The following is a 12808-nucleotide window of genomic DNA, read 5'->3' on the forward strand; positions in this document are numbered from 1 at the left end:
GAAGAAGTAATCGAAGCTGTAAATGGTTATTTTGAGGAGCTTGACGAATCAGTCTATAGAGATGGCATTAATAGACTGGAACACCGCTATGAGAAATGTATCAGCCTTGGAGGAGATTATGTTGAGAAATAAAAAAAAAAAATTTTTAAAAACCTTGTTTTTCTTGGTCAGGCCGGAAACTTATCAATCCACCCTCGTATTTTGTTTGTTCTACTATTTCTACGGCAAATTTAGTCATTTACAATCGAAAATTGAAATTTTTGCATTGTCATAAAAATTTAGTTTTCACCGTGTACACTTTCTAATATCTCCCCACTTCACCACATTTCGAATGCTTCTAAACTTTTATTTTTCAATTCCATTGTTGGTAAGCGTTTATACTTTTTTTTGAGTTCTTACATAATCCAATCTCCAATTTTCCTTTTCAATAATATTGTACAATAGAAATACAGTTAATGCTGACGTCTAATCGGAAATCCCATTGAGAATGACCGAACAACAACGCAACAATATTGTCAAGTTGGAATGAAATATTTGTAGTCAAGTGTTTCTTTTATCTTTCAGATTTGGAAAAGTTTTCCTTTTACAGAAAAGCTTGTTTTTGATATTTTTTTCTTATCTAATCTGAACAAGTACGAGCTACAAACTTATTAGGAAACTTTTTCAAGTGTTGTTGTAGCAAGCAATAGCTAAGGAGAGAATTGGTAAACATATCTTGTAAACTTTATGTCCGGATAATAATTCTGCACTACAGACGGATACACGGTTTTGATGGTCCAATAAAAGTGACCTAATAAACAGTATGAAACGTTAAAAACGTTGCCGTTTCTTGTGTAAAAGCAACTCATAAACCGTTTATTACAACTTGGACAAAAGTGTTTTGAAAAGTTGATAACAACACTTCAGTTCCTGGGACCAGATTGCTTCTGTAATCTTGCGAAAATGTTAGCTACTTTACAAATCAAACTTTAACAATAAGGTGATAGAATTCCAACAATTTTATTCATATAAAAAGAGTAGTTCAGACACAATAGTGTAGTAAATAATGTTAATGTTAATATCTTTTACTGAATTATATTCTACGTGTGTATTTAATACAGCAAGAACCTTAAAGATATTTAAAGAGAAAAACAGAAGCAGTACACCAATGAATAAAGTAATATTAATCTTGTTAATTGTCGTAATTTCTAGATGTAACAGACAATTTTTATGCTTACCTTCCAATTACAACTGCTAAAGTTTTAATTGCTCGCCTAATAAGGGTGAATTTTCTGGTACCATTAGAACTTGGTATTTTTTTAACAATTCAACTTCGTTCCTGCCGTTATACTTACACCGTCAAGTAGTTTGTTAGAAATGTTCACTTAATTGGAGCGACAAATAAAACTTGAATCGAGCTTTTAAAGGTAAGGCAATTTAATTGAAAACCCTTGTTACTCCACACAGTGGTAATTCTTTAATTAGTAACGTATTTGGAAACAATGGGGCAGCAAGGTAGATAAATATTTAAAATACCGTTTTTTTTTCCAAGCGATAGAAAAGTCTGCTGTGAAGCAGTCGAGGATTTTTCCGTAGGATTGAAACTTTAAAAAGTTAATTACCAACATGGGAGTGGTAAATTTGCAACCTGGCGTGGAGTAGTGTTACATTTTTAAATAAAAATGTTAATAGTAGAGATAGAATCGTTGGTGATGTTATTCGAAACATTTTTATTAATAAAATTGTATTGAAAATGACTACATACACAAATATAATGTTATTAGTGTAATGTTGATACTTAATTCGACCAAAAATATAATAATGTGTAAATACTCTAATATGATGGTACATCACGTCAATGCTTCCAAAACAAAATATGCCGTGCATTAGTCAAGGATGGTGTAGCTTTCAGTTAGTTAAAAAACTTTTAGAATCGATTAAGCAATTCCAGAAATTAGCCCCTACATACAATATTACATTCTTTATAGTACTAGTGCAGATTAGAACTTAACGATAAAACAGTACGTGGAATAGGGTGTTTGATCTAGTATCTTTCGATGCATTACTTCAGTTTTTTATTCTTTGTTTCAGGCCAAGTTAGAAACCAAAGCTTTAAAGGCCAAAAGACCGGGTTTTACTGATGATCGGTACAACGAAACATCTTACTACATAGAAAATGGTAAGTCTTTTTATTTGTTACTCTGAATATAAATGTAATAAGTATTCATTTAAGAAATCGGTCAAAAAAGCTCCTACCATAAAAGCTCAAATTTTTAGTGTAGGTACATACTATCTGAATCAATTTGTAATGTATGCAGTACCAAGTAGAGGAGAGGATTTAGTAGGCCTGGGGCCATGTGCTTTGTATATATGTAGTCCTTCTTGTTTTCATAAAACTAATTTTTTTAATTAGAAAACATTGAAAGAGTTACTTCAGTTTAAAAACAATAAGTGAGATTTTGAGAAGTTTGTAACTTAGTAAAGCACTGAAATTGTGAAAAACAAAACCAGTCGTTCGTTTTAAGACAGAATTAGAGAACATAAAAAAATGAACTAGATTAAAAATTTCAGTTAGATGTAAACATGACATTTGATGTTACTGCTCTGTTCGCGAAACCTACAGTGTAACCATGTAGATAAATTTACTAGACAGGGAAATTAATAATGTTTATTTGTTTTGGTCCAGTAGAGCCCTTTTTTATTACAGGTTTACGAAAAGTGTATCCGTATTATTTTACATTCACGACATTCACAAAGGGTAGATGGGTGGGAGAGAAGATATTGGACGTCTTCGCGAGAGAGTTCAGGGCGCATCCGGCAGAAGAATATGAAAGGTGCATCAAAGCCGGTACTCTGACCGTCAATTATGAAAAAGTTGACACTGATTACCGACTTAAGCACAACGATTTGCTGGCCAACGTGGTTCATCGGTAAGAATTTTCGTTTATGAATTAACAACCTTAAATATTTATGTTCTATATGTTTTCTTTTTTTCATTCAGACCACATTTTTTCAGTCCTTTTTTTCGTGGGTTTTATAGGGCTATTGTCTATATTCATAAATTGTTTCATTCAAAGTACATGTCACTAACTATGTGACATGATATTGTGATTTGGATAAATAGGTAATATTGGATTTAAAATCGAAATTTTCACGATCGATATCGTTCAAGTATTATAAGTCCTTATTTTTATTCTCAAAACAAGTTATAGTAAGAAAATTTCATCCACTTTTTCGGAAAATAAAATACACGGAATTACAAATTATCCCCTAAAAATCGATTTACCCCAACAGAGACTTGGGTAATTTATCTACGCATATTTTAAATGTCAAATCTTCTGTTCTCGTGTCCATATTAGGATGAAGTATGTACGTATATCTACGTATTTAATTTTGGAAATGTTTCTAAGTTTTGCGTCGTATTTTTTATTATATAATGGTTGGCGACAATTTTACTAATTGTTCAAAAACTTGTCTAATGAAAAATCGACCGATGTTACAAATCTTTGGTTGTCTGCCAAGGTTCTTGTCATAAATAAAAACCGTCAAGACTGGTCAGCATTGAACATTAACAGTTGCCAAATCAATTTGCTGTTCCACACAGAAAGAAAATCTAAATCGCATATCTGAAACGTCTCACATATTAGTTGTTTAATTAAAATTTCGAGAATTAATTATATTATTCAAATTTGTGTTATGTGTATCTATATTTTTTGATTTTTAATTTTTACGCGTTTTACATACAAAGTGTTTTATTATTTATATTTCATTCTTATTATCTCATATACTGTCCTGCACCTTTGACATCACTTTTGATGAATGACTTACACAAAACACGTATTTTGCATGCCATTGAATACGTACATATTAACAATTAGTTTTGGTTTTCTTTACTGTTTTCCTTTCAATTTAATTGATTTATTCGAATAACGCTTGCTTGTCATATAACCATTTCTATTATGAGAGATTATGAAAAACTTCTGAAAACATTTTCTTTATAATAGGCCTCTACCTATAATTAGAGGAATTTGATATAGTTTGCTAGAATTACCTAATCCTTTTTATAAATTACAAATGCTTAGTCTTTGTATTAAAGCAATAATTCAGAGAAATTGTGTGAAAGTTAAATTGAATTAACATGAACTTTTGTATGGGTTCTTGCGTTCATTATAGCAGTTTATTTCTAAATTTCTTCTTAAGTAATTTAATATTTGGTAAGGGATAAAAACAACGGGGAACGCTGATACGTTTGTAACTGAGAAATTATGGAAAAACAGCCCAGAAAACAATATCAAATCGATAAATCTCGGCCCTGAAAAACTGAAAACTGCACAATATTCCATGTTGCGCTAATAAATATAATCAAAAAGTGTTAAAAAACATTTCGAAAACATTACTTATTAGATGAATATTTTTTTCAACTTATTACAATGTGTATAAGATCAGAGCAAAAATCAGATGGTAAAATTTTTTTTTTAATAAAAAGATTGATGTTGATTCTACATCAATAAAACTATTTACAACCCTATTTTGGCTCTGTTCCTTAGGCCATAGGTGATTTCGATTTCTCGATAAATCACACATCAAATTGAAGATCATTAAATATAAATTGATATAATATCGTCTAATAGGACCAAAATCTAGTGATTTAATGAAATGTTATAATGAACGTAGAAGTAACTCGGATTAAGTGATGGAATAAAATAAAATCTATGAGAAAGCACATATAGAATTTAGGTAACAGCAAGTGAAACTGTAGCATCTGAACGTATGTATGCTGTTCCAGACATGAAGTTCCCGTCACTAGCGATTCGATCACCATTGTACATTTGGACGAAGACGTTGTGGTGGTCAACAAACCCGCCTCTATCCCAGTAAGTGGCTTCACGACTGCCATTAAATTATTTTACCACCTTTTAAAAGGGAAACTATATTAATTAGCTTACACTGTGCATACTAACTGTTTACGTAAATGCCTTACACAAATAATAGCATTCCCTAGTAATACAATAATACCCTTCTGCTTTTTTAACGCACGGCAATTCAATCACCGGGATGAAGCTTCCCTAAAATCCCTGTACCTAAATGTATATGTAACTTATTAACAATCTGAGATCAGAAACTATTATGAAAAGTAGTTAGTTCACTTTATAAATCATTGTATTACGCCCTTTAGACCCGAATCAGGACAAGATCAGTTGAAAATTTATGTTATTTCGTAAAATAATCCGGGAATCGTCAGAAATTTTTAGTTTTATAGTTTGTGAATTTCTTCTTTTACTGTCCAATGTCAGAAACAAAAATAGAAGTCTTGTAGGATCACTTATTAAGGGGCTGTCTTGTCGATAAATGATTACCGTGAATAGCTTTCTTTTCGTCCTCTTATTTCTGAAATACCAGGAAAAAAAAGGTTCTCCTTTATATTTTAGGAAGGCTTCTAACATTTTTTTATATAGGTACATTAAAAAAAAAACTTTTCATTTTCTCAAGCAAAAATTCTACGGCATCGCCACGCGTCGAAAACTAGTTCGAACCGTAATCTAATGTCATTATCATCTTTTCTCCATTGAAAAACACGTTCACTGTACTTACTTTAGAAAATGTTGATAGCTACAGCTTTCTAAAAGGAATTATCATCTCTTATATGGTTTATTCTTTTTCGTAAAGCAGCATTTACGGATATTCTCTTGATATCATTTTTTTCCCCTCGGTAATAGATATTAATATATCATTTTACAACCTTTTTTTATTACAACGTCTTCTAGTTGCTACGCGCGCAGTAACATTGAAACTTGTATTTCAGTGAAGATGTTAAAGCATTTTATTACCAAATATGGCGCTTAATACCGCATCGCATGTATCTTTGAAGGTGTTATTAACCATTAAAAGATGTAGTTTAACCGGCATGTTTACTGTACATATATACGTAGTCGGGTTACAATGTCCCTAACTCCCTAAAACTCCTCTAGAATTTCATTCTACACATTTTAATGCGATCGTTTAGGTAAATGCAAGTAAGTAACACCTATTTACTGAGATTGCTACTTTACGAACGATTTTTATTAGCTGATAGACTGAAAATCTTTTCAAGTTTTTTTTTTCACTCAGAAACGACATAATTTTGGTCTACTTTTACGAGGTGTGTTAATAATTGTAAGTAAATTAACAGCGACGTAACAATTTATGCAGTATACCGCCCGAAACACTAAAGAAAAGGTGATTTATGTTACTGTTAATACGTTTACTTGATGGCTAGTTTGTAAACTTACTGGACAGTATACAAACTGTCCAAATGTCTGGTTACTTTAATGGAAAATCATTTTTCCTCAAGGAAAATACAAAGATTAATTAGTGTTCATGGCTAGTTTGCAAAATATCCACCGTATTTAGCTAAAGTATGAACTTAATATTGGTAACAATTCATACCAGTCAACTCTAATCGTTTCCCAGACACATTGACCAAAGGCTACCTTACAAAATCACCAACAGTTTGGTTATTGTATGTTACTAACAGCGTTGAGTTCACATTTTATCCAAATGCTGTGAACATTTTGCAAACTAGCCCTTGTGGTTTTCACTTTAGCCACAAATCTTGTATAGTTTGTAAATTAGCTGGGTACTATACAAACTAGCTATTGTGGTGGATGTATTATTTTCCATTAAAATAGTCAAACATTTGGACAGTTTGAATATTTTCCACCTACTGCAGCATATTATACGTAACATCTACTTATACCAAAACCGATTTTTTGAAAGACGATTTTTTACAGAACCGTGACTGTAGGTCATAATATTTGATTTTAATTTAAAGCTGTGTTAATGAAGGAAACTACTTGAAGTTTTTCGTGTTAATAGACATGTCTAGTACCTGCCAGTATTGCCGAACTTGGGCTATTATTACGAGCTATCAGACATGATATTTTGGGCCGGCCGCTTTTCTTTGACGTCCCGGATTAAACTGCATTGTAATTATTTGTTTTGCAATTAATAACACTGTAAATAGGCGCTTTTCTTAACAGAAACTTACACCTCACTACACATTTCCTTTCACAATATGAGACTACTTGAAGGATAGCTAAGGATTGCTGTGTCACTCTATTTTCGAACTTGAAATAAATCAATAACTGTTTGACAATCATTTACATCAACTTTAGTAAAGTGGTGTCTTGTTCCTGAACATTTCGTTCTGGATTTTGAGCTTACCTTAACAGCAAAACTGTGTAAATAAATTAAGGGAATAATGTACACAGTAAAGTAAAATTAATGGTGTACACGATTTCACGAAGTCGTAATTTTTATTTGCACGCTAAATAACAAATTACTGTGAAAACGAATTTAGATATACTTTACAGAGGAAAACTACATCATTATTTTTCTTCAATTAGGGCTTAATTAAAGTTCAGAGATCCGAAGGTTTACTACATCTGAAGGCGACTCGATCACGTTCGGATGACTCGCTCAGTTTGAAAATGTTAGAAGTTCCCGTTTAATCGGCTGGCATTTCAGTTTTAATAATTTCTCTCGAAAAATAATACACAATTAGGAAATTTACGTGAAGTAAAATTAAACAGAACAGTCGTAGAATTTACGCTCATCCTTTTACGTGTAGCGAATTACCTTTTAGTATAGCATCTTTCTCATTATGTTTTTAATTTAAGTTTGAAAGTTAATTCGATTATTTTATAAGTCTAGACGCAGAGGTCGTTTTGTCTTTTTTGTATTTAGTTAGAAACTTGATGAATCGTAGAAAATCTCAAAAATTTGGTTAATAAACTTATCATGCAAAAAATTTAAAAAGGTTTAAGTTTTTAAATCGTTAGCACATTTAAGGGTTGCTTTCTTTTACTCTAGTTTTCGTTACAATATTAGGAATAATAATGGCAACTATGCATGGCAGGGTATGTCGAACAAAGGAACTTTGTTTCTTATTTCAATTCAATAATTAGTTGAACTATTTAAAAGAAAATAAGTATCTTAAAATGTGAACCCCTCTTACAATATTTTAAGTATCATTATAAATCAGGATCTTGTCCTTCAGGATAATAATTATTGTAATACAATGGTTTCTTCAGGTGTGGAAGAAATAATAGTGAAAATAGGTACGGTTGTTGTTTAATGGAAAGGATAGCAAATTAAAATTCAATTTGAACTTCCCAATTATTAAAAAAGTCAAACGCTATAGTTCTATTTAAAATTAGCAATAGATATGCATTTATTATTAGAGTGTAAAGTCCGCAATGAAGTCTACATTGGCCAGACGGGAAAATCCTTTAAGTAACGAATGAATGAACACCTTCTAAAAAAATTTTTTACTTGTAAACATTTCACTCCACTTAAGCGGAACACATTTTAATCTTAAGCATATTATAGAACAAACAGAAAAGCTCAAAACCCCAACGCCAAAACACGACACTGTAGTTGTCCGAAGCACTTTTCGGTAACGAAGTTACCTTCTTCAGGGACTGAAGTTTACTTGTGCTTCGGACAACTACAGTGTCGTGTTTTGGCGTTGGGGTTTTGAGCTTTTCTGTTTGTTTTAATATATGCTTAAGATTAAAATGTGTTCCGCTTAAGTGGAGTGAAATGTTTACAAGTAAAAAATTTTTTTAGAAGGTGTTCATTCATACGTTACTTAAAGGTAAACTTTGTTACCGAAAAGTGCTTCGGACAACTACAGTGTCGTGTTTTGGCGTTGGGGTTTTGAGCTTTTCTGTTTGTTCTACAACAATCGCCAAAGTTTTTCCAATCTTCATATTAAGCATTTTAAATAAGAAAAAAGTTAATTTACTCAAAAGTATGTTTATAAATAAAATACAGTAGAATGAATGTTATTATTGTTGACCATATATATACTAATAAAATCTATTTGTACTATGATTTCTTCCACCTGAAAAAGCCGTTGTTCGGAGAAACCACAAGATAATTATTTCATTATCGTCATTCAGCAATTTATCGAATTGAAATAAAAGTTGTCTTTTTCGACACTGCCAACTATTGGATAGTGAAGGTAGTGTTCAACTCAATGTATATATAAATATTTATGCACTCTCGCCTGATTGTCCCTTAAAAAGTACTTGGTACTACTTAATAAGACGGCAGAGCATGCAGGACAGCCCGGCTGACACTGTTGTTCATTGTTGTTGTTTACAGACACGAGACCCCTATTTTAGCAAAGCCGATCCGGCTAATTCACGTTGACGAAGACCTTGTTGTCCTGGACAAGCCGTGCTCAATGCCGGTGAGTACCGATTAGTGCCGGTATAGAGAAAGAACAACGTACTCGACGCTCACCAATTCGAGTTTTTTAATACCGCTTTCAACCCACCTCATTATCGATCACCAATTCGAGTAATTTTGTCGATGACCACTACACTGACGAACCTCTACATCGAGTGAAACAGTGTTTATGTTTCTTCGTATCTAAAATTCTTAGGCCACTAAAATGAGTAACATATTTTCCGAACGTTTACACAGATTTACCCTTTTAAGCATCATTACCTGAACTTCGATGTTACTAGCAACAATTTTATTCATCATCATAAAACCGTCAGTCCTAAGACTGGTTGGACACGCACCTCTAATCCTGAGCTAATCTTCTCATTTCCCTAAAAGAACAACCCACATCCTTAACTATTTGCGAATACTCTACCCCTCCTAACTCCCGTTTCTGCCTCTAATATAGAGTCTCTGACTAAACCTTCATGCCTAAGAAGGTGTCCTACTAACCTACCTCGTCTATTTCTTATTGACATCCATAGAGTCCTCTGTTCTCCTATTCTTTCTAATACCTCTTCATTTCTAACCTTCTCTATCCACGGTATCCTCATCATTCGCCTGTAACTCCACATTTCGAACGCTTCTAACCTTTTCTTTTACGTCGCGCCCACTGTCCATGTTTCTCACCCGTACAGCGACGCGCTCCAAACATACACCTTTAACAACCTTTTTCGAATTTCTAAATTAACCGTTCGCGAGCATAGAAGTGACTTCTTTTTATTAAAGGCGACACGACCCTGCGCTATCCTCTGCTTTATATCCCTACTACTCCTTCCATCCTGACTTATCTGCTACTTCTTCTAATTTTTCGTCTCTTATCTTTATATTGGCCCTTTCCCTGCTTTTTCATCCCTTGCATACCAGTATTTTTGTTTTACTTCTATTTATTGTCGTACAGTGCTGTTTTGTCAGTACCGCTTCCATTTTATTTAAAGCTATCTCTAACTCCTCCTTGCTAGTTGCTAATACTGGACAATAATAACAATTGGATTTTTATTTTTAGATCACTACAATGAGTGGGTAACTTTTTAATATCCATGACGAGCAAAAATTTTGTTGGTCGTTCAATTTAAATACCTTTACCGGTTGTTATCTCAGGGTATCCTTCTTATTTATATATTTTCACCGATCGTCCTTTGAAGTCATCCGCTCCTACTTTGAGCTCAATTTTCACTTCTTATTTGCTACTATTTGTGGTCATTTTCACATTAAATTTTGGTGTTCGATAATGAGGCAATTGCCAACGGGACCGCAACACCCGTACCGCAGCCCCCCCTTTTTACCTCCCGCATTAAAAAGAGTTCTTGAAACGTTTTAAGGGCCAAACGATGCATGTTGTTTTATTCTGTTATTGTCAATTCTCGTACTATCTTTATTTACCGAAGGTATTAAAAATTGTCGATACCTACCACGTAAATTCGAGATGAAATACATGGCATTCCGCAATTATTACACCTCAGGTACTAGTCAGTATCAATATTCGTTATAACAACTAATTAGACCTTTATTACGTTTTTTTCCCCCCGTAGGAAACATATTTTTGTTGTAAAGATTGAAAAACGTCTTTAATGATAAAATTGGCATTCCATGTGTTATCCTGCTGTCTTGTATGTCTGCTACTAACTATTGCTTTTTGTATTGCTTATTTCTGATTTTAACGCTATTCATTTGTCTTAAATTACTGCTATAGCAAGCAATAAATTAATTTGTTAAGGCAAAAGTAAAGCCGCTCTTGTCAATAAATTGTGAATTAAATGAATTACAATTTACATTAGGATTTATTGTTGAAAATGAGGTGGTTCTAAATTTTATTTTGTAAATACAAAATTGGCCGCTTATTGATTCTTAATCGATAAAATGTTGACGCGTTATAGGTCCATCCTTGTGGAAGGTACAGGCACAATACAGTAGTGTTTATTCTTGCAAAAGAGTACAATCTGAAGAACCTGCGTACTATTCATAGGTTAGATAGGCTCACCAGTGGTTTATTACTGTTCGGAAGATCACCGAAAAAGGCTAGACAAATGGAACATCAAATTCGAAATCGTCTTGTTCAGAAAGAATATATTTGCCGAGTTGAAGGAGAATTTCCCGAGTAAGTTCAGTATTTTACGTTTTAATAGTCGGTCATATTCAGGAGATTATTTGCATTGATATAAAAATGATCTCTTAAAAGTCATTACCTTATCATGGACTTTTTGTTATGATTAACCATTGAAGATGGTAATAATTCTCCGTAGCGAAACGTCGAAGAATAATGAATGTTCAGGACGACGTACTACATCAATAAAAACCTGAACAGAAATACTTAACAAACTTTTAAAATAGTTACATAGTGACCAGGGTATTCCACAGGAATAAATTTTATAAAATCCTGAATATGATTGAATTAGGGAATAAAATTTAGTAGAAAAGCAATATTGTATTTGTTTGTTTAGCGGCTTGGTGGAATGCAAGGAGCCTTTAGAAGTGGTGAGCTACAAGATAGGGGTTTGCAAGGTTTCGGAAAAGGGCAAAGATTGCGTGACAATATTTCAAAAGTTATCGTACGACGGTCAAACAAGCGTTGTCGTCTGCAAACCTAAAACCGGCCGAATGCATCAAATCCGTGTTCACTTGCAATTCCTAGGTGAGTAACAAAACTGAGGTCATTTTTCGCTACGTTTAATAAAACGTCTGAAAAACGACTTGTTCTCCGCAGGATATCCGGTAGTAAATGATCCTTTATATAACCACGACGTGTTTGGACCCAACAAGGGCAAGAACGGCGACTTTGGTGGAAAAACAGACGAGGAACTTGTCAGGGACTTAATTCACATTCACAATGCGGAAAACTGGCTCGGAATGGACGGCGACACCGAACTCTCCATGTTCAACCCTAGTAAACCTGATTTGGAGGATTCGTTGGTCGAATCCTTGGACACGAAAGGTAAAATTTATTATTCTCATTACATTTAACTGTTGTTTCAATTTAAGCGACTTCTCCTTTCATTTCTATCCAGTTGTTCTTCGCGGTTTCACCTTGAGTTTTCCGAAAAATTAAACTTTGACAACCCTTAAAACAGCTGGCTATTTTCAAGAAAATAATATTCTCTTTTTGATAAAATTAAAAATCTTTTATTTTGAATTTTTATTAGCTTCTTTTACATTTTTATCAGTGCATCATCTCCATAGATCGTTGCGAATTCCATTAATATAAAGCCTTCTTTGAACTATGCTCTTTTCGATAAAAATAACAATTTTAAAAATCTGACTAGTAATTCCAAGAATTATCCTGTACAATGAAACTTATCAATTTTATTCTTTAACATACATTTATTTATTATTTTAATTATTGTAATTTCGCAAACATACCCATGTACATATATATATTTTTCGGCTAAAAATTGTCATAAAGAATCGTTCGTACGAAATTTCTTGCAACTACATTTTTTTTTGCTGTGAAAAAGTTAGTTTCTTTGTTTATTTCAACGTAACAAACTTGAAGTAAACGAAAAACGATAATGATAAAGTAAAGTCTAGTGGGAAAAGTGATTTTTGGTAAGGTAATAAT

General features: G+C 32.9%; 1 protein-coding gene across 1 annotated transcript in view; it reads left to right on the top strand.

Annotated features, from left to right (window-relative positions):
- Window positions 1–12808, top strand: part of LOC108732990 (uncharacterized protein C18B11.02c) — a 119119-nt gene that overhangs the window by 101874 nt on the left and 4437 nt on the right. The window contains exons 3-8 of the mRNA XM_025973599.1: window positions 2071–2158; window positions 2687–2909; window positions 4766–4853; window positions 11130–11350; window positions 11694–11884; window positions 11957–12184. Of these exons, the coding sequence (XP_025829384.1) occupies window positions 2071–2158; window positions 2687–2909; window positions 4766–4853; window positions 11130–11350; window positions 11694–11884; window positions 11957–12184 (1039 nt within the window). The remainder of the gene's footprint in view (window positions 1–2070; window positions 2159–2686; window positions 2910–4765; window positions 4854–11129; window positions 11351–11693; window positions 11885–11956; window positions 12185–12808) is intronic.

The sequence above is a fragment of the Agrilus planipennis genome, unplaced genomic scaffold (assembly GCF_000699045.2).
Source record: "Agrilus planipennis isolate EAB-ADULT unplaced genomic scaffold, Apla_2.0 scaffold51, whole genome shotgun sequence".
Classification (NCBI taxonomy): Eukaryota; Metazoa; Arthropoda; class Insecta; order Coleoptera; family Buprestidae; genus Agrilus; species Agrilus planipennis.